This window comes from Solenopsis invicta, chromosome 8 (genome assembly GCF_016802725.1).
Source record: "Solenopsis invicta isolate M01_SB chromosome 8, UNIL_Sinv_3.0, whole genome shotgun sequence".
NCBI lineage: Eukaryota > Metazoa > Arthropoda > Insecta > Hymenoptera > Formicidae > Solenopsis > Solenopsis invicta.
This window is the reverse complement of record NC_052671.1, coordinates 2,860,677-2,883,919: the sequence shown is the minus strand read 5'-3', so window position 1 is coordinate 2,883,919 and position 23,243 is coordinate 2,860,677. Positions and strand designations below refer to the sequence as shown.

Below are 23,243 nucleotides of genomic sequence, written 5' to 3'. Positions count from 1 at the left end.
CGTGTAACGTCGAGCTTCGCAGCCCGCGCGAAGCGATCGCCCTAGCTTCGATAACTCGAGAATTCAAAGACGAAAACGGTGAGCCGGGTAGCGATAGGGAATAACCCGCGCGCGCGTTCGACTTGGATCCGTAGCGTCGCGTCGCAACGCATTTCGAAAGCGCACGACCGAGAGAACGCCGCATCTCGGCTTTATTAGCTCCCAGCTACGATTTAATCTCGCGGGGTTCGCGCGCCGCGTGCTTTCTTTGTGTTCTCCGGCAACCCGGGTAGGTAATTGTCACGTTTGCATAATACGGATGCAACACACTGTGCCGCTTGTGCAACGCGGCCCCCGGAATCGGGCGGCAGGCGGGAGGCGGGAGGCGGGAGGCGGCCCTTAAGAAATGACTTTGCGATTTTGCTAAGCGTACATTGGCATCTTCGTTCAGGCGCACGGAAATATGAGAATACTTCTAACAGCCGCTTCTCGGAACTTCCTTCGCATCGTGTCTATTCTTATTGGATTATTCCCTTTAATGCCACGTTACTTGAGGACATTACATAATAGGCTCGTAACTTTCTTGTAGAAAATTATTATTCCCGATAGCGTGATCCAATTCCCTCTCTGGTCATGTAATTGTATATTGCGTGTACATTTATTCCAATGTTACCGCATAATTCTCTCAGTCTCGGTTGTTAACATTGTGCAAATATTTCGATATTGTGTCTTTTGCAAAAGTGCTCCCTCGTAAATTACAAAGCGACTCGCTCGTCTTGAAATTTTCGAAATTGTCGCAAATTTTATTTTTCCATAAATTTAAGGAAACATTTCGAGATCTTCGAGGACCGATGGTGTCACCGAGACCAATTGTACCTTTTCTAATCGTATTTAAAAAGAAAAAAAACATTGGAACTTTCTGTTTTTGAAAACTATCGCTTTAAACAATTAGGGACTATCGACGTGGCGTTCGAAGTAGTTCCGAACGTTTTGTTAGACCATCACTCGTAAAACCGCGACGCTGGACGAGTGTACGTTGTTGCATTCTGATTTCGATACACGTACCAAAATAACTTCTCCCGTATCCTCCTCCCCAGCCGGGGCTCTAACCGTATCCTATGTACGTGCGCGCTACTGCTACAGCTTCGGCTTCTCTCCCTCTCTCTCTCTCTCTCTCTCTGATTCTATTTTGCTCCCCCCCTTCTCTTTCTCTACTCTTCTCTCTCCCTCTCTCGTGGCCTTCTCTGTCCCCGTCCTTATCGCTCTTATCTTCATTCACTAGTTCCCTCTCACTCGCCGCCTCGCTCGCTCGCACTCGCTTCTACCTGCTTCTTTTGCAGTCATTCATTACTAACTGCCTCCGTCTCTCTTCCTCCCTCTTTTTCTCTCTTTCTCTCCTTCTCGTTCCCCCTTGACGTCCCTTTCGATGCGTTCCGCGTCACTTTGCCGTTTCCGAGCCCGCTTCCATAGATAGTCATCCGACAACGACTTATCTTCTCTCGCTTGTTCGGACAACGGTTTTTTCGATTGACATTGTTTCCGTCGTTACGTGGCACACGTAATGCATATCATGCAATTGATATTTCATTAATGGAAAAGTACATTCAGATTATTTAGTCAACAGTTTATGTTGTTTTGGAAAAATTTGATAGAATTAACAAAGTTCATCTCACTAATTAATTTCAATTAATTTTAATTAATAACATACATTCATTAAACAGTATGTATTATTGTCATTTAGAGCTTTTTGTTTTTTGTATAAAAAATCGATGATACATATTTGTATAACAAATAAATCTATTTTATTATTAATATATAAGCTGAATTTAAAGTAAATCTGGTATTTAGTCAATTACTTTTTGCCTCAACAATTGCAATAAACAAAACAATGTCGATTTTAAATATTTATTAATAAAAAAAAAATGAGGACTTCTTTGTAGTTCTCTTCTTAACTTTGAAAGCGGTAATACATATGTAAAGATTAGAGTTAAACGTTTCTACAATTGCGGCATCTAAATTAAAGAATGACTTCGCATGAAAAGGAAGAAATAGGAGTCACTTTTAAAGAATGATAAGAATATTTTAGAATAAAAGAAGCTCCTCTCTTGACAGACGACTTCCGCTCGTGTCTCACCTTTACTACATTGTACATTCTCTTCGTTTGTATCTTCACGACCTTTTTCCGCTTTTGTTTCCATTTCTCTCAATCCTTCGTCCACTTCGACGTATTAAAATTCGAAACAATCATGTATTATTAATTTTACTAATTACTTAGCTGCGTCTATTATTTTATCATTTAATTTATGCAAATAATATTGTAATATTAACATTGACAGATTGAAATTTTACTTTACAATTTATGCGATCAATTTGACGTTTCGAAGCATTTGATTCACCAATCAGAACAAAGAATTTTACTGAATGATGAAAGAATGCTACAAAGTATTTGTAGCGTCAACCTTACAATTTCGGCATCTTATTCCCAAAATGAATTGAGTCGTGATATAAAATCAAGAGACACGCGTAGATGCAATAATTAAGATATTTCGTTCCCTTTGACTTTTCATGTTCTAACAATTATAATCAAACGCCATTTCATAACACTGAGTTGATCGATTGCAACCGACTTCTCTGCAACGATTTCCGGAAATTTAGCAGACGATGCCAGTCGATAAACATATTAAAAGCATGCATTGTTTCTCTCGCGAAATGAAATGTTCTGATAGATAGTTCTGATAGCAGGAGAAGAAGCGATAATAAATCTTTGGTAAATTAATGTACGATGCAAATGCAGAAGAAAAGAAACGCATTAATAGCGCGTGTCAAATGTTGCCGATAAAGTCGATCAATCATGCCAATTTGTCAATCTGAATAGATCGTAATTAATCGAGAGACCGGGTTAATTGGACGTGGCATTTGCATCACCTGTCTTTATTCTTCACTTTCATGCGTCCAACCTCTCGCGAACGTCCTGACTAGTTTATCCTGAATTTCTAATTGCGCCGAATCACGTGTCAAAACGTGTTCGACAGGCTGACACGTAGATTATTACGTAAGTGAGGAACAAGCGGATTTATCATCGTAACTCGGTGATGTAACGCGCCGTAAACTGATAACAATGTGCATTTCTGTCTTTCGCAGTCATAATCGTAGAGATGACGTTTTAACGAGTAAATCTTGACCTATCCCATCAAAAGGTTGGTATCAGCGTGCCAAGATCGAGTAAGAAATGAATCTTGCGAAAGAGGCATCGATAGAAACGCGAATAAAGTAGAAATATAATGTTTCGCCGGCGATCCGTGTGGCTCGAGATCGTCGACACGCAGCGCATAGCAAAGTCGTAAATCGAGCTCTAGCGTATACTTATCGTTATCCGAGTGCTTCTTATGCCGCACCTGCTTCAAGGTAATTACATGCGTGGGAGTTAAACCGAGAACTTGTTTCGAGGGTAATCTGCTTCTATACGTTACGCGTACGCGAGCGTATCTATTTGCCGACTACGTGTCTCGCTCGGGGTTAGACCGCCTTCGTCATATCTCATTTGTAGGCAATCGTTTTATTATGTATCACGTGTTAATAGCGGCATTAAGATTCGAAAAAGCATAACTCGGGAAACGGGAGGAAGAATCGAGCAATTAAGCAAAATGATTAAAAATTAAAAAAGAAAAGATTTTGCGATATCCATCTTTCCAATTCTCTTCATCTACATTGTCTCTTTTATCCGATAAATGTTCTCACATGTGGCAACATTAATGTAAATTATGACAAAATTTAGTGCGTCGTAGAGTCGACTTTTTTTTTATAAAACGACGCGATAGAATAAAAATTATAATATAGTAGGGAATTTTTGCCGTTTCGTCATGTTGATGAAAAAATGCGATACTAATTCCTATTACATCGTTTCATCAAGTCACAACAGGTTGTTCCTTTTTTATGGAGATTTTTCGAATCTCGTCGGCGTGAATGTTCAGTGTCGAGGATAAAAATAGGTGTCGAGTTGATGTGTGCTCGGAATGGGAGAAAGAGAGAGAAAGACCGGAAATTGTCGCCTCTTCCCTCTCTGCTTCCTACTCTTTCCTCACTCCTCCTCTCTTCTGCCGCGGCAGCCGGTGGACTTTCACGCGGCAACGATCCGCGTTCCGATGTGCCGCAATAATCGCGTATTGCGAGAGAAAACTGTCGTTGGGACAATCCTTTCGAACGGTCGGGCCGTCGGTCGCCGCGCTGCGCCGCGCCACGCCGGTCGCACAATAAACGCCGAAGTTTGGCGAGAAAGTGGCGGTGATTATTTAACGCGCGGACGCAAGTAGTGTGGCAAATCACGATGTATTCTCGCGCAGTTATGCAACGCGAGATTTGTCGTATTTTATCAGTTCGATCGTACGTCAAATATTTTCTAAAGCCTTCGTCCCGCGACGTTGCGCAAATTTGCGCAACACGCGCCGCGTTGCAGATTAATTAAACGAACGATTAATGCGCGCAACTTCTCATTTTTCATAGACTAATGATGAAACAAAATGAGAGCCGAGAGAGACAAAGAGAGACTTGTAGAGAATGCAAGTAACACAATTCTCCGCTTATTCCAATTGACGCGAAATATATAGCAGCGTTTTCGCGAATCAACATCATTCGTTTTAATCGCGATTTAGCGTTGCATCGTAGGAGCGTTACGCGAGCGTTACAAGATCACAGTCGCGTTGCGAGCCCCGCGAAATCAGGCAGAAAAGGGGAGCGGAAGCGTTAACGAGAGAGAGAGAGAGAGAGAGAGAGAGAGAGAGAGAGAGAGAGAGAGAGAGAGAGAGAGAGAGAGAGAGAGAGAAAGAGAGGGAGAGAGAAGTCACGGTTACATGGCCGTGGGCCATACGCGCGTAGCCCGCCCGGGTTACCGGAAGTCGAGTGACCGTAACGCGGCCCAGGTGAACTCGATTGGTCAGAGAGGACAGGGATGCGAAGGGGATAAAGGTGGTGGTAAGAGAGCTCTTGCCCGTAACTCGCAATCCTTCTTGCACGCGAGGGCTACGAGGTGAAGTGAGGACTCGCTCTGTCGTGCGTGCTCTCGTCTTCCTGCGTAAACACGGGAGGAAGTAGCGTATTATGGCATCTCGAGCGAGTTTTGTGATCGGAAGCTTCCGTTTGCTATTGAATTAATATCAATGAAACCGTTTAATATCACTCTCTCTCGTTCTTAAAGCGGTCCCTACACCTTCAATATTATTGTACTACATTACTGATTGTCCACGGTTTGGTTTAGCTTTAATGGGAAAATTTAAAAAAAATAGTTTAACGGAATTTCTTTTTTTTTTTTAAACGATTAGACATTAAGAGTCGAGAAAATTAAATATTTGACATAATAAGACTTTGCTAGTTCTATCCTAAAATTGAATCGAAAATTACAGTGATAATAAAACTTGGATCTTGGTCTGATATTAGCACCAAGACGTTGGTATTTGTTAATCAAAAATGTTTTTTTGTTACAAAATTTTCCTAGATCCAAGGATTTATTAATATCTACAAGAAAACGTGTGATAAAAGAAATATCGATAGTACATCGTATTTTTCTACTACATCTTACGTATTCTATTTCTGATTTCATGGTATCTTACGTAAAGTCGCACCTTCGTAACAGAAGGCTAAACTCTGTCCGTTTAATTACTTGTTCGTTCTCTTTACTAACGAGCGTCGAATAAATTCGCGACTACCGGCCAACGAGCGAGCGAGCGAGCGCCCCGACTTTGTAGCGCATTATTTTCTCTTCGAATATGTCCGAGGCAAAAAAGGACACGAGAGGAGAAGAGGCGACGCGGTAAAAGAGAAAGAAGGAGAAAGAGAGAGAGAGAGAGAGAGAGACACTCGACGTGTAAAGGAAATGACGTTGACGCGTGTGTCTTTCTGAAGTATACGAGCACCCAGTTCCACACAACTCCAGCACTAACCCCAACACCACCATCACTACCTTTTCCAACACCGTGGAAAGGAGCACGGCGATATATCTCTCTTTCTTACGCTCCTTCGTACCTTACAAGTTTACGCGTTCTCACGCTCTCCATCCCACTTCTCTCTCACTCTTTCTCTCTGTTTCTCGGCTACATCTCGCCGTTTCCAACGGTGAGCGTACGCTCCGATAAACGTTCCACGCGCACACACGTCTCGCATACATATACGTTTGTATACCTGAGCTGCGCGCAGGCGAACACACTCCGATCGCCGAGATTACGAGGTAGGGCTTCGGGGAGAGAGAGCACATCAGCTTCCTAGTTATAATAAGCGCCGCAAAAAATGTGGCAAAAACCTGCTCAGCCTTCGGCAAGTATATACCGCGCCGAGCGCGTCCAGCGGCAATGGCAGCAGCAGCAGCAGCAGCAGCAGCAGCAGCAGCATCGGCCGGCTTCTGGCTCGGTGCTCTCTATCGCTATCTATTCGCGTTCCTTTTGTTCCTGCATCCTCTCTCCCTCGGCCTCAGCCGTGCATCTTTCTTCCTTTTCGTCCTGTTGCGCTCCTCTCTTCCTCCTCCTCCTCCTCTTGCTCTTTGATCACCGTAGGTGTTGCCAGACAACAACCTGTACACCGGGGCCAGGCCAACTTCCTTCCTGCGGTCATCCTTTTCCGTCCTTCTCTCCCGCTCTCCCTCTGTTCCGCGCGCATCGGGTTAACCCGCCCCCTTCGGGCACGGAACCTTCCCTTCTCGCTCTCTTATCCTCACGCCGTTATCTATCACCGCACCGGTCGGTTTCTTCCCCTTTTCTTCTTCCTCGACACCCGGGGCGGCGGCCGGCGCATCCTCCGGCTCCTCACCACGGCTGTCCGTCACGTTCTTCTACCGCTTCCCACAACGTTGCATTGTTATTATTTCCTCGGCTATCGTTCCCTAACCCCCTTCCCGCCTGTTCTGCCCGCGATGATGCAACACACGCTTTATCAATTTCCGCGACGCTAATCGACGATAATAATTTTCTCGCGCCGCGACTTCCGGGTTTCTTAGCGCGCGACTACGCCACTTACCTTCGGCCGCACTTGTGAATGAGGTTCGACGACGCGTCTCGTGTAATTATTAATTAGCGCCACAACCGAACAGCTGCGTCGTACGCCACATACACATTTCCAACGGCCGGAGCTGATTCATTAAAGTTCAGCCGTTTATATATAATACAAACGAACACCGCGAGCATAGTAATTATTGTTTGCAATCATGTCTAAAGCAAAGCTTTCAATTAGCGAGAAGCAAATCGAACATGACGCATTTCTTCTAAAAATTTTAATAACGTGTGTTTTTCGTCGGTAAGAGTCTCCGAAATTTGTCATTTTTTAATTATAAAATAATGTTCGATGTACAGGATATTATATATATTATAAAGTCTCTCCATATTTCGGAAATAATTCAAAATTATGAATAACCGCGAAATACGCGTTTAATCATTTCGATGGGCCATTCCTCCCCAACTATCTTAAAGAGCAGCTCATTAAAACGATCGAATACGTATACTTGGCGGCTTTTCATAATTTTGAAGCGTTTCTAAAATATATTATATGCGGCGGGAACAGATTTTAAAGACACCCTGCATACGAAGATACGTGTCTTCCTTGGAAATCAAATGAGCGACTTTCAAGATTTCTGCGATGAAGCGCTTTCTAATTTAAGTGATTTAATTATAGTTTGAGTCGCTTTTAACGTTTATCGAAATCTATCTGGAGCCAATGAGACGAACATCTGTTCGAGGTCCAGATTAGAACCAAGCTCGCCATGGAATACCGTGTCTTGCCAAATTGTCTCTCGGCAATTCGTTTCCCAGTTAATCTATCGAAACGAATGCGGCGTAACCGGTTGCGAGAGAGAGAGAGAGAGAGAGAGAGCGAGAGAGAGAGACGCCCGTGGAGAGAGGAAGATGGGAAGGCGCAGTCACATCGCGTCCGTACAGTTATACGTACGAGAAGCGGCGTAAAATATAGCTCGCGGAATCGCGATTGGTAGCCGCTGGAATGGGAGCTGAGAGAGGAGTGAATGTCTCGTCTCTCCGTTTGACGGTGTACCGAGCGAGTTTATGAATGGTCCTGCGGACGTGTTAGCCGGAAGTTGCTAGCCGCGCGAAGGAAATTTTTAGCCTCGTGCCCGCGGGCGACGAGTTTTTCATCAATCACACGCACGACATCCTCCGACGAGGTGGCCGCGGTGCGATCCACCGTGCGACCGTAGGAAAGTTAGTAAAACCGTGTTTGCGTTGATAACATATAATTACACCTCGCTGCCTTTTTATCGTCGATTATTCCGCCGACGAAGAAGCTGTAAAAGTGCCGCGCGACATCCGCGTTTCTACCGCGCCGCTAAAAACTTTACCGTTCGACCGTCGTTCACCTTTGTTTATATACGTCAGTTAACTGCGCTCGTTATCGAGCAATCGTGCAGATCGAAGGGCTGCCCTCGTTATTACCTTTACTTGCGTAGATGCTATAATTAAACGAGAGAGTTGTTCTGGAAATAATTTATGTAAATTTTACTGGCATATATAATATTGTCTATGCAAATATATCCCTCAACAGTCGTATTCTTGTCTACCATGTCAGCGTAGATAAACCGCGCTGAAATTGTATGCTCACAATTTTTTATTATCTCCTTTTCATAATACTTCTACCCCCGTGTCTAATATAAAATCTTTTTTTTAAACAAATATTTATTTACATACATAAAAAAAACATGAGCTTAGTTCTGTTTTTGTTTCGAGATAAAGTTCTATTCGAAGATAAAATTTTATCTGCGCCACATGACGGCTTAATGACAAAGCAGTAATCAAAATTTCTGTCAAGTCGAGAGATTACAGTTAATGTCTCGTATGCCTTCAACCAGTATGAAAGCCGCACATGACCTAGCTATTTTTAAGTTCCAAAACGAAATTTATCGCCGAAAGGCAATATGTAAGCAGATTAAAATATCACGTACGTTATTCTTTTAAAATGGACAGCATCAGATTTCTATGTATCCACGTTTGACAATACGATTTCAAATTTTACGGCTTTACGACTAAACCTTTGTTGCGTGCAATGGTCTTAGTCGTATGTCCGTCAAATTATATTTTAACAACTGGATCGAAGATTGTTCCACAAAAATTCCTACGATATGATTAATTTAATCGAACGATCTCCAACAATATGCAGGGGGAAGAAATTTGCATTCTCGAGTATCGCCTAAGCGAAATACGTATCAAAAATAATATCGCAACCCATATATGCCCTTCGTGCTGGCGTATGTAAGCGGCGAAGGCCACCGTGCTCGGAAAGATAGTCCACCCTACTGTCCGGGCAGCCGCTGAAAGAAGGTCACGCGAGGAACTGCAGTCATTCTCGGAAAGTGCCAACTCGTTTCTTCATCTAGCGTGACGTCAACGTCACGACGACGACGACGACGACGACGAAGACGACGGTGGTGGCTGGCGACGTCGAACGGCCAAGCGGCGGAAAAGAGATTTGATCTGAGCGAGGAGGAAGAGAGGAGAGGAGGAGAGAGATGAAGCGGGAGAAGGAGGAAGAGAGGAGGTGGTGGAGGAGGAGGAGGGAGCCTCTCGGGACGGTCGAGGTGAGCTACCAGTTAAAGCGTGCGGCTCGAGCATGAATGAACGAACCGGCAAACCGAATGAAGGAAGGAACGGACGGCGGCGGACCTGCGCGCCCGTGCATTAGCCAACTCTGTATTTACTCGTCGTCGTGCGGACTCCGCGTCGCGCGCGTGTGTACGTATACGCGCGTGCACGTCGCCTAGCATACTCGTACGCCTCGCGATTTTACGCGCGCGAGAGATCTCGGAAAACGGAGAGAGAAAGAGAGAGAGAGAGAGAGAGAGAGAGAGAGAGAGAGAGAGAGAGAGAGAGAGAGAGAGAGAGAGAGAGAGAGAGAGAGACGACGGAGCAGGGTTGAGGGAGAGGGAGAGAGAGCGGCAGAGGAAGAGAGAGAGATGGGACAGCGCGCGCCCCGTTCGTCGTAGCGTGCGCGCCGACGAGCCAGTGTTAGTCCACCGTGTGTGACGGGAGAGTATTCATTCATAAAACTCAGCGAGAGAAGAGTGAGGGCTAGAGGCCTGCGCCGTTGCTGCCGCTGCCGCTGCCGCTGTCGCTGCCGCTCCACTCCGCTCCACCGCTGTCGCGTCGTGCGATCGTAGCGTGGTGGGGGAGTCAAGTGTTTTTCGTCTCCCTCTCGCACGTCCCTTCCAGTTCCGTCGTCGATCTCGCTCGTTCTTCCCGTCTCGTGCTCGCTCACGCGTACGTTTCGACTTTTCTCTCTCCTTTTGTCTCCTTTTGTCTCCGTCGCTCCGTTAATTCCACCTGGATATCTGCCCTACGGATGATGGCTCACGTTGAACGTTTTTACGTTCTTCGCGAGACAGCTCCGGTCTCAGTCGTATTTTCGGATTGTATTCCCGTATTCGCGCGTATCTGCTTAACGTTTTTCCCTTCTCCTCCGAGCCCTCCCCCATTCAGCTGAAAATACCGCCGCTCACTCTTACCGTGTCTCTCCTCTGGGCCTACGTATATTAAGAATCTTCGCGTCTACGTCTCTTTTCGCATAATTCGGCCTCGCTCGGTCTCTTCTTTCCTCCTCTCGCTTCCGAACGCTTTCGTCTCTCTTTCTTTCTCGGTCTCCGCGCGAGTTGCTATCTACGGCACGCTTCCCCTATAATAAACCGTGTCCCTTGCCGCCCACCTCCTTCGCGCGTCCTCATCTCCTTCCGTTCTTACGCCTCGCTCCCCTCTGGCATCCGCGAGCGCACGTATACGTATACACACACACACGTAGCGCGACTGTCATGCGACTTAGCCATCCGTGACACCGGAGTCACGATGAGGAAACCGGCGGCGGCGGCGGTGGCGGCGATCGTCTTACTCTCGTTCGTCACTCTCCCGCCTCCCGTTGCGTCGGTTCCCCTTTGACGTAGCGTGCAAAGAAAGCGACTTCCAACGTTTTACCTCGCATTTTACCGCATCGTTCTGCGGCTCCCCCGAAAATACGGTTCCCCGCAAAACTCGCGTGTTCGCCTGAGTGAGTCGTGTGAAACGAATCTGAACCGGCGCGGCGCGGCTCGTCGCTGGTCCCCTTTACCGGACCGTTGACGCCCGTGAAATCCCAGCCGGTCTCGCGAATACGTAAGACGCGATCGGAGACGCATCCACTTCCCCTCTCCGAGAGAAAGAGAGAAGCATCAAGACGCTCGTCTCCCTTCTCTCGCTCTCTACCTTCTCCTCCCTTTCCCTCTACTTTTCTCCTGCACCTTTGCTCTCCTCTACCTCTCTTCTTCTTCTTCTTCTTCTTCTTCGTTGGAGTTTCTGCCCCTCGTGCCTCTCTCACTCTCCCTCTTTCTCTCTTTCTCTCTCTCTCAGGCCGGCGTGTACGCACTTACCTGCGGAACGCGGTCGTACGTGTCCGACAGTGGCGCTTCGGCTTAACGAACTCCGGTGGCGCCGAAGGAAAGATCGTTTCGTGGCCGGGGCGGCGGATCACCTCGATCCTCAGCCGCGCGATACACAACACACGGTCCCGAGTACGAGAAGCGTCCGTGACGCGCGGCGATACGTGCGTGCGCTCTCTTGGCCTCTCTCGCCGCGTTCAGTGCGCGGCGTCTCGCGTGTGCGCGTTCCCTCTCTCTCGAGAGAGACACAAGTGCGTCAAGTGTGCCGCGCTTACCTCAGCGATCAGATTATTGTGTCCAGCGCGCACGAGGGAGGATAGCCTGGCTGGCCTCTGACCCTCCCGTGTCGCCGTGAATTCGGACGCTGAACGAAGTAGTAGAGGGCCACTCGCCTCGCCTGTTCTCTGACGACGTTTCATATTTTCGGACTCTCGCTCCTTCCATCGTCGGAGTATTCGCTCTATCTCGCCGCGCCGCCCTCCGAACGTGTCCCTCTTTGCTCCTCCCCAGCCCCGGTGGGACGACGGTGGTCCCGGAGCAACGGGCGGTTGCGCAAGCAGGTATTCGGAAATAACCCGTGTGGGTCGCAGTTATGAATTGATAGCAAACACATGGTGGACACGCCGCGCGCCGTGCTCCGCGGCCCGCGTCCGCCCGCCCGACCAGTAGCGCGCCTCGTCGACGCTCCCGGATCTCTTCTCTCGGCCTCTCGCCATTGATAAGTCGAAACTGTCAGCGACCAGCCAACGGCCGCCGATTGTGTGCGCGTGTGTGTGTGTATGTGTACGTTACATCGCGACGCCGCGCCGCCGAGTGTAAACAACGATCGGCGATCTCAATGGCATTGGACGATCGTTTGTCCTCTCGAGAAACGGCGCATTGTCCTCGCGCCACGAAAGGTGTATTCGTCGCCGAGTGATTTGACGCCGATGACATCGGTCGGTTCGTCGCTCGTCGAGAGGAACTCTCGTGCATTATGGGATAGACGGCCAGCCAGGTCTCTGCGTCTCGTGGGCTGAATATCGGTATGTGATCGTCGGCGAAATCGAGTTCGACGTTACGCACGTGAATGAACTGATGAGTGACGGGTCGTCTTCGAAGGAACACGAGTTCGATAGCGAAATATAAGGGAGAAACGGACGAATGACACACTGACAAGCCTGGACTACGTGCATGTGCAGTGATTACGCAAGATCGGCACTCATGTACGTTGATTACGGCGGCGACACTTACGCCGGAATGGGAATCAAGGCCATGAAGTCCTTTGGCAGGTCCAGAGGTAGGAATCTCAGGGACAGAGCTGACTGTGCAGTTGCTTACGTTTGTCTCGTTACAATGAGACGTAATGAAGCGTAAAACATTTAACATAATGATCTCATAAGAGTTAGCTGATAGCCGTAAAAGTTCCACTGTGGAATATTGCGCGATTTCGAGTTATTATCCGTCCTTATTTTTTTATATTATTTATATTGAATACGCTCGATATTGTAACCCAATTGTGAAAAACGATAATCGTTTGCGATATCATATAAATAACATGTCACGTCAGCTACGCTGAATGAAACCGCGACATGTGTTGATAAATGTAATCCAAGATTTTTACGGCGTTCAGCCAATTGATTTGAATTCATTGACCTGTTTTGTTCGCTATTCGTGGCTGTTATTCATTATGCCATGTCATGACGTGTTATCCATAAAAAGAAAAAAAACAAGTTATTAGTTTCGTAAGTAGCAAAGTTGATACGATTGACATGCCAAATGATAAGAAATTCGATTTTTAGTGGACAGTAATTACGTAATCGTACATCGAAATAGCATATCCTTCTATATAATTAAGATCCTTTAGAGTTGATTATTAACTGATAAATAAAATATTAATAAAAAGTCTCGTAATTTTTATTAATATTTTATAACTCTATCAGAATTCGTCTGCGCACGCGCAAGGTGTATAGAAGAACGTAGAACAAATCTGGGACGTGTTTCGCGCCACTCGCGCGGTCACAGTAGTTAAGGGGTAGTATATAAATTTGGTCCGTGCTCGGGCCATGCGCGCGTGTCCCACTTCCGGAAATGAAGATTAACCCTGACTCTGACATTGGAGACGCCAGCGTGATCGTGCCAACGTGATTAACCCAAACGTGACTTAGTTTCCGACAGATTGTAGCAGATGTCATCGGCGCTGCTCGCGCGCGAACATAATCCACACCGCTCGTATGCACTTCCTGCAGTTGGGAGGACTCGTTGCTAGGGGGTCGCAGCTATTCGGCTTTTGAGTTATTGTAACGAGATACACCGGCTAATCAGCCGAGAAAAAGAGGGCGAGGGCGGTATTGAATTAGATAATTTAACTTATTAGACAATATTAATAATTTATTTTATTATTGTATTACCGATATAATAAAATTAATTATTAATAACTTTTTCGCGTATCAATCAAGTATAATAATTAACATGTCAATCTCTCAGTTGCACATGCATTTAACAGGGAACACTTTACAGAAAAAAATAACTGCGTTGACATTAAGACTCGATGAAAGTTTCATGACATTGTGTTGCAAAAATAATTTGTAATCACGGTGTTTTTTTCCATTTAGCTTCAAGCTTTTCCGCAATCATTTTTGCGTAAAAAAGTTTTCAATTCTCAGTTTCTGAAGCAAATTTTTGCCAACGCAGGTTTATTAAAATTACTTGAAATATCCCGAAAAATTCCTACTCGCTGCAAGACTCGTCTAAGAGTCCGTATAGTCAAGCAGTTTCCTACGGCCTCCTGTGTGCGATCCTTAAGTAGGGGATCTGTCGAGCGAGTAGCCGCTGCTGCTGTTGCTGCTGCTGCTATTCGACGATACTTCCTGGCAACCGGTTTCGAGGCAACTGCTTGATCCGTTTTCTTCGTTGCAGATATCGCAAGTAGAGCTCTTACTATTCAAAGTATTTCTGGTATTCGTATATTGGATTAATATTGACAGCGCGGTAGAAACTACCGCGTGGCTACGCGAGTATTCTACGATACACTCGACGAGCGATTCGATCAAGTTTTGCAGGAGAGTAATATACAACGCGGGTATATAATGAACGGGGATTAGCCGCGCGGTATCGCGAGGGGAAAGAAAAAAAACAAAAACGGCGCGCTCTCGTTTTGTTCGACGTGGAGGGCATCGACTTCGCGAGCAAGACACTTGGGTTCGTCCGCAGCGAATTAGATTTTTTTCTCGATGGTTTGCGCAATCTTCGAGTTGCAAGTAAGCGTGTTGAAAAAAAAAAAAAAACCGGTGAAACACTCGGTGAAGTTTTAGATGGGTTTAAATACTAATGTTTCCTATTAATCACGATGTCCTTTCACTTCCATTCGTTGTATCGACATGGGGTATTAACTCGGGGTTCGTGACGCGTTTTCTTCTAATCGACTCGACGCGTAAAAATTCGGGAACGTAACGAAAGTTCACGTTTACTTTTTGCCAAACGGGAAGGAAACCGTAATGACCGTCCACATTGCTCGATCGAAATATCTATATCGATTGTTACTGCTTAATCATAAATTTTATGGCGCTAAATAATTGTCGGTAAAACTGCTACCGAGCTGTTTTCCTGCTTTTAATAGCTACGATAACGACTCGCCGCACCTGTTTTTTGTTGCAAACAGTTATTGTTAAGATTTTAACGAAAACCATAAAGAAGAACGCTCTATAACGGTTGTTTAAATCTAATGATCGAAGAAAGCTTATATAGCTCACTTAAAAGATATTCCAGGAATTTCCAGTTGTCATTAAGCCAAATATTCTTCTGTAGTTCTGAAGTTTCATAGAGAGAATTTTTTTTTTTTTTTTTAGCAAATTTTTCCCTTCGCAAAATGCCGAATTCTTCTCATTTCGAAAGCTATATTTGGAGGGATGTAATTCACATGTGATATTCCAAGAAAATCGCGTAGGAAAATTTCCAAAACGTATCTTACTCTAATAATGCGCACAGGCAAATACATGTAATTCGAGAGATTAACTATTAAAGTTACGAAAGCTGCCGCAATTTTAAGTTGCATTATCCGAGTAAAAATGCATAGCTGGAAATTCGTCATTATGTCGACCAGGGTCGCCTGAAACGTCGTATTTACAAATGTTTGTTACACATTATAAAATTGATCCGCTTAAGCGAGCGCGCTAAATGAGATTACTGATAATTGCGCGAAATGAGAAAGTAGACACTTTGCGACGCGGCACGCCACGGCGCGACGCACCGAGGCATAATGCAGGCAACGTTAGCATTTCAATAATTCATTTCGTGGAAGTAGTAAGATTGCACGGACGCTACAGACAGTGATTCTAACTTTCATTGTCAGTGCAATGACATAAGCATTGCGTTGCGGCGCGCCGTCAGTGCTTTCGACTGACACGCGTACGAATCGTACGCCGCATTACATACGCTAGAAAACAAGTCGTTTCCCGTTCAGCTGTTACGTCAAGTGAGTAAGTCGTTTGTTTGGAAGAATCGAGAGAATTATTTGCGCTCGTAACGAGACTTTTTTGTCAGAAATTAAGGGAATTAAATGCGCGCTCGCGATTTTTTCTCCCTCTCGATAAATCAAACTCTTCGTTTAATTCTAAATTTGAACGTCGGTGTAACGTGAACCAATCTCTTTGTGTACATTCCGTGCAGCACGTGAGCTGTAATCTGGCCGATTTATTTCTTTTCATTGATTCTGTAATTGCGTGAATTATGTAACCGCGATTACGAATTGCGCAAGAAAAATCCGTCGCAACAGCGCCTAGGCGAATATTCATGGCACTGGGCGCGCGCACACATTCGTGGTAAAAACATAAAACCATAAAACGAGACATTCCCCACATCCCCAATGCCCCCTTCTATTAATATCCGCACGTATTTCAAAGTCAGTCAATCATATCCCGAACTGATTACCCTCTCCCCCCTCCCCCTTACCCCGAGCAATTTCGTATCGATCCAGTTGCGATCGTTGGCGCTATTCTCGATTCTGCGAATAATTCGAATTGCCTTTGCCGTGTGATACGTTTCCCCGTTCTATAAATACAATACAATTCACTTTTAATATCGTAATTTACATTGCGCAGAGAAAAAATGCTGCTCAATCAACAGCATCAGTCTATAATTGGAGATATTAAGATTAAATAACAATATTAATGAAACAAAAAGATTTAAGGATACATTTGTCGTATCTCGAAACATTATCAAAAATCAAAACAACACACAATTTAGAATAAGGCTAATGAGAGTCAGCGCGAGTATGGATGCGCAATCAAAATTATTAATCTTCATATAATTATTTATTCATCTTGAAATAACCAAATCAATCAAACGAATGTTTTGACTCGCTTTGGAGCCATTTTCAGCGTATGTAAAGAATAAACAATTCTAGCCATCATCAGTCAGCAAAAAATTATCAAAGATATAAAAAATTCGTACATTACTTTAAAATAGTGTTACATTTGAGTACCCGTGTAAAAGTTGAGCACAGTTTACTTATTGGTTTAAAAGTCGTTACATTTTTTCTTTACTCTTGATTCTTACGTAAAATTGCGAATCAACTGTAATTGTGACGTGATGTTTAATTGATTCAAATTACCTTTATATTACAGCATTTTTTCCAGTGTACACTGACAATGAGAAAAAAAACTTGTTAACTTGACTAAATTTTCCAGCTCGATTAAATTTCTTTAGTTGAAATATTTATGTATTTAAGTGAAATATATAAATGCTTAAATTCGTGTTCAAGTATTTTATGTATTTAAGTCAGCTACGTAAACGTTCGGATTGAAAAAATTAAATCGAGTTGAAAAATTTAGTCTCAGTGTACAAAACGATTTACGTAGAGAAAAACAATTATTAAGAGATTTTTGAACACCCAATTGAATATAGCGTACATTAATTATCGTATAAAGTATTTCCGAAAGGAGTCTCAGTCGTGTGAGAAAATCTCTGCGACTTCTGAATGAAAGGCGACGCGCGTGTCCGCTCACATGCATTTGTCCACAGCAGCGAGCAGCGAATGGCTTGACCCGATTATAGCTATATATACATCAAAAAGTCTCTCGCATCTGGCGAAGATGTGCCGCGAACAACTGCAGAACGTTATCTTGGTTCCGGTTTCAAAATGACGGCTGTTTAGCTCCCTCAAACACTCGTAAAATCTGACGTATAGAGTTCAAAGTGGCGCACTTTCTCTCGCCCGTGGACATACAAATAGGCCAAACCAAGAGGAACGCGCTGTGCCTTTCAATATAACGCATTGACATTGAGTAGTTTTAATGAATTTTTATGAGCCCTTTCAGATGACCGCGATGACGACGATCGAGAGCGACAGTAATTTTCCGTGGTTCACGGCGAACTTTGAATTCGACGATTCCGATTCTTCTGACATTTGAAATTGGTCTAATCGTTACACATATATGTACACATATGTATTATAGTCTCAATTTGAAACGGAATGTTGAATACAACAAATTAGGCCAACTCTCAAATGTTGTAGAGCAACTTCTACACAATATTGGCTTCGCATTACTTTTACACCAGTTTCACAACGCAATATTGGTCTTATATTGGTTTTATATTGATTTCACAGCGCAATGGCTTTTGCATTGGTTTTATACGACTTTCACACGTAATCGGAATCACATTTGCGTAGTTATTATAGTTCACCAGCGGCTATGTCGGTCACGTTCGACGACGATGCATTTGCGAGTGCGAATAGCAACGGTATGTAACAACGGTCGACGATTAAGGGGGAGGGGATCGGGGTAGCGAGGCGATGCGGTGTGGTTTTTCCATGGAAAAAAGAGCAACGATAAAACCCTGATATAAATTGATTCACGGAAGCTGACAGCGAGCGCGCGAGAGGAGCAGCTAATCAACCGCGGAACGCGGTAATTGGTTCGTGGTCCACGATTCTCGATGCGACCCGATGCGATGCTGTGCGCGCGCTGGTTCATTTATTTTGTACGTGCGTGTGAGTCATTAACTAAATTGTTGCCCGAGTATCGGTCACATTGCCGACGTTGCCAGGAAGTCGAAAAGCGTGCGTCGCCATTATCGCGTCTCCTATCGGGCTACCGTCGTATCTCGGCAAAACACTCTCCGCGATAATCGAAGTATAACAATGGTGCCAACGCGCACAACAGTTTCTCTCATCTCGGGAACTGATGAAAAAAAAAAAATCTGTCCCATCTAAACAATACCGGGGATATCTCAGGCGTCAGAAAAAGGATTTGACTCTTGGGAGTCAAACCTGTTATCTCAAATCTATTGGAACTTATCTTGACGATAACTTAAATAACGTGTGTTATGGCAGTCAATATTATCATATCCTTTTCAAGCTTTTGCTTCTTACTTATTTTAAGTGATAATATTTTTATTTTATTACTTATACAAAAATTTAGGAATTTTCTTTCGAATTGGACTTTTAGAATATATAAAAAAAATTAAATAAAAATTCAGAATACTTAAATTCAAATATCATTATTTGCATATAATCAAATCTCATTTCTTTTAATTAATCTAAAATGAAATGTATTTGAATGATATTTGAATTTAAGGATGTATCGGTCCCTGCAAAGTAAATAAAATTTGGAAATGTGTTATAATATTAACACTTCAAATAAACTATGTACATGTGAAAGTTGTGTGAATAAAATTATATTTTTATTTAATAACACATCTTTATAATTTTATAGTTTGTTATATTTTCATTAGAGCAGACGTCTACTTCTTATTGAAATAACTTTTTATCGCCGCCATTTTTCGAATACAATATGTTTTGAGAAATGTCCCACACATCCCCAAGTGTTTTGAATTTTTATTAAAATCTGTTTTCACTTTAATAAGACATAGATCGCTACGTGCTGAGAATCGTGCGTGCGGGAAGGGAGCCGAGTTATAAATTATCGAAGAAAAATCGTCAAACGAGATGACGTCCGCGCATCTCGTGAGCTGAATCGTTTTCATTCAGCGGAGCGTAGTTGGGAGCGCGAATTAATTGGTACGGACAACGATGGCAAATTGCGCGGAGATTACTTACGACTAATTATGGAATCCTATCCGTGTTATCTCGGCGAAACACGCGGTTTCGCGATAATCGTCGGTTAACAATGACGCTACCGCTCGTTACCATCGCGCGCCTCGCTATCAACTGCCGCGTGCAACAAGGACTCCTTCCTTCTCCCCCGTTCCTAGCACCCGGCGATTTATCAGCGCCGGCAACCGACCGTTTTGCGATTGCGATATCCCGTCGGGGGATTACCATCGTCAGTCCTAGTACCTCTCCTTGAATTTTTCAGAGCCCCAATGAGCTGGTAATCTCGGTTTCAGTCCCGCCCGCCACCCCGCGCATGATAATTCGTGGTTACGATAACGTACACCCTGATTCACTGACGCGCTATCGACCCGAGATACAAAGCGCTCCGTTTTCAGTATGTTCGCCCAGCTACGCATTATGAAAGCTAATTGCTCTCGCATTAAATAGCCAAGTCGTAGCTTCACTTTCGATAAGCCTGTATTATAGGGAAGTCTTACTTCGATTGAGAGAGAAAAGATTTTTCGGTTTCATACCTCTCTCGGCGTTTGCATCGAAAATTGTATTAATATCTTGTTTACAAACACTATAAAATTTAACTCTTACAATACTATGCCCAGAGGTGCCTCATTCCTGCCATTCCGGATAACTCAAATCTCTTCATTTTTTTTAACCTATTTAAAATGATTTAAAAAATCTCTAAAAATTCACAAACGTATTTTCAGCTTTCTAGAACAAATGTTGAAACATCGCTTTAGAAAATAATAAAATGTATATAATTTAATAGCCAAAGTAATCACAAGTTAGACTAGTTGGAGCATTTCGGACACGATCCGTCAGACAGGTAATACCCGGGATAGAAGGGAAAGGGTTAATTTTTTTCTGAAACTGCTCTTAGCAACGATCTCGACCGGCTAACAGTTTCATAAAAGGCTTGGCTTTTTACCGTAAAACCGTAAAAGTACATTATTTACAATTGTGTGGCAGTGATCGAGTATAATTTAGACACCGCATGCGGATAATACCGCCTGTCCGACTCGCTCGCGTCGCATTTGTACACCTTAGGAGGGCATAGAGAATTCCGCTTCCTTCCCCGAAGGCTTCTTATACGGGATGAATGGCCTTACAGCCTAGTCACGCCGATGCGAGGCGATGCGATGGATGAAACCAAACGAGCGCGGGAGAGCCACCGACCGGAGCAACAGGTGTATACCACAGAAAGGCGGGCCGGTGGCACGCTGATACTAACACGTGCTTGTACAATACTTGCGCTCGTACATAGTTTGGCTTCAGTGCGATCTACAACGGACGTCGCGTCGCGGTCTGCGATCGCTAATTCACTTCGCGACATTCCGTTTTTTAATTTCGAACAGCCTTAACGTACGTTGAACTAACGTTAAATAAAGTCAAACTTGGTGAGACCTATGCTTGACAATAAAAACTCGATTTCACATTATGATTTAACGATCCAACATTTTACGTTGTTTCTTATGTTTATGAAATTTGACATCTTGTTACATTCACAGCCCTTTTACACTGAGACAAAGAACTTGTTGAGAAACTAAAATATTTAGTCCGATATGTTCAACCGAACGTTGGGTTGATTCAACAATTTTTTTATTGAACACAAACAGAGATAGTTGATTCGTGTCTATCATTAACATTTTTTTATCTAGAATTAATAAACCAACTGGATATTTTATTGAACGGACTAAATATTTTAGCTTTTCAACAAATTTTTTTTCTCTGTTTGTATCGCGCGCACAGATCATTCACGTGTCGATGGATGAATCAATTTTAGTTTTACAACCAGAATCTTATCGAAGAGACATGTGAGTTTCTTCTTAACTTTTTCTTTTCGTTTTGTTTAAAACGAGATCCGTTCTCGTCACTTTTGCGATCGTCGTTTCTTCAGCAACGGGCGCATTGTCACGCTATCTGGAAAACAATTTTCAACAGCGTGAAATAAGAGCGACAGACGAATTTGGAGACGCGTTTCTCTCGCGCAGTTTGCTCAGAACAGCTGCCGCAGTTGTTTGGTTGCCGAGTATTCTCGAAGTGTAGAGGAAAGAGGGATAAGCCAGAAGACGTTGGTAGCACGTGCCTCGTGTCGGCTATACTCGTGAAGGTTACACACTCACCCTAGCATATTCCAGATGTACGGGAGAAAAAAAAATCTCCTTATAAACAACCGCGAAGCTTGGGTTTGGAGTTGCTTTTATATATCGCAGAACGTTTGCTCGACTTGATTATTCTTCTTCAAAAAACCGTAAATTTCTTTACCATTATTCTTTTAATTATTCTCTACATCCATTTTATTTTTTTTTTTTATGTAAAATGATTTTATCGCTATTAATGTTTGGTAATTATCATATATATATATATATATATATATATATATATATATATATATATATATATATATATATATACTTAATATACGTGTAAGTGAATATTCAGATTGTTATAAAATTAAGAACAACTAAAACTGTTAATTTATGTAACAATTTTACAAGAAAGAATAATTGTTGAACAGTAATTAAGAGGAAAAGAAACAATTTAGCGAAGTGCAATTTTAATGCAAGTATAAAAGATATAAAAATATAAAAAGATATCTTGTATATAATAATGTTGGAATACCAAATATTTCAAGCAGTAATTCGCTTTTTTGCTAGTACAAGAAATGGCATTTGTAGTATATAGGGCATATAAGACTAAACGCATACTTTCTACATCTGGTAAACTTTGTATAATAAGAACTATAAACACGATATATTTCATGATATTATTACATTCGGAATAATTAGAAAATAATCAAAGTTTTGATTTCAGTTGAATAAATTTAATACTAATCTAGAGTTTTTAGAACCGCGATGGATGTACGTTGCTATTAATAACTCAAATGTTATTTACATAATAGACACATATATTTAAATTTTCGTATGTGTTGCCATTATTTAATTATGTACAAACGTTTCGAGCTTTCAAATGAAGTCTTCTTGAGTATCATAAATATTTAAATACAAATTTTTTTTCCTAACGAGCGTCCTCTTGTTGAAATTCTAATGTTCCATTTCTAATTTTCCTATTACATTTGACCGTAATGTTCCAGTTTTTTTCTTACAATTGTACTGCGTGATTGGAAGGTTTTGTCCTTTGTGTAACGGTAGTTGTGTAACGTCTTCCTTCCAATTAACTGGAATTATATATTTTATAATTATTCTGATTTTTAAATTTTACATTAAAAATTTTTTTTTCTCGTAAAAAAATTTACAAGATAACTTTTAGAAATAATTGTAGGCTTGTTGTTCACTTTTTGAAATTGAAAACAAATTTTTTTTTTTAATATAAAAATAAAAGAGCATCATTGTCAACAGCGGATTTTGGTGTCTAATATTGTTCATGTGAATTTTTACAATTACCACGCAAATTACGCACGTCGATTATTCGATCTTTGAAACACAGTTACAAATTGAAATTTTTTTGTGTCTCTTGACATTATATGCGACAAGCAATATTTATTCACAGATTTTTTTATAAGGTAGCTTATAAATCTACAGAGTATGTCTGAGTATCGAGCATGTCTAATTATTCCTGACTATAAATGCGTATTTTTAAGGTTTAGCTAAGGTTATCGGGTAAAGAAAATATTTTTATCGGTTGGCATTAATTGCTTGGAGAAGGTATATAACTTGGTCATTGCGCCGATCGCCCGCAAATAACGCAAGCTATGCAAATTTATGTTGAACGTGTCAGGGGGTCAAATGCCATCTGGGTCGCGGGTCTCGGGTATTTTAAATTTCCATTCTATTAAGTAAAGGATCGCGCTCCGTCTAACTCGGCATC

At 42.9% G+C, this 23,243-nt stretch overlaps 1 protein-coding gene across 5 annotated transcripts in view; it reads left to right on the top strand.

Annotated features, from left to right (window-relative positions):
• Positions 1–23,243, top strand: part of LOC105199657 (ETS-like protein pointed) — a 133,295-nt gene that overhangs the window by 68,625 nt on the left and 41,427 nt on the right. The window contains exon 1 of one of the 5 annotated variants that reach the window (XM_026134612.2): positions 9,895–12,644. The exons of the other annotated variants lie outside the window; for them this stretch is intronic. Within the exon in view, the coding sequence (XP_025990397.1) occupies positions 12,539–12,644 (106 nt within the window). The 5' untranslated portion in view covers positions 9,895–12,538. Of the gene's footprint in view, positions 1–9,894; positions 12,645–23,243 lie in introns of those variants that run through there. 5 annotated transcript variants of the gene reach the window in all.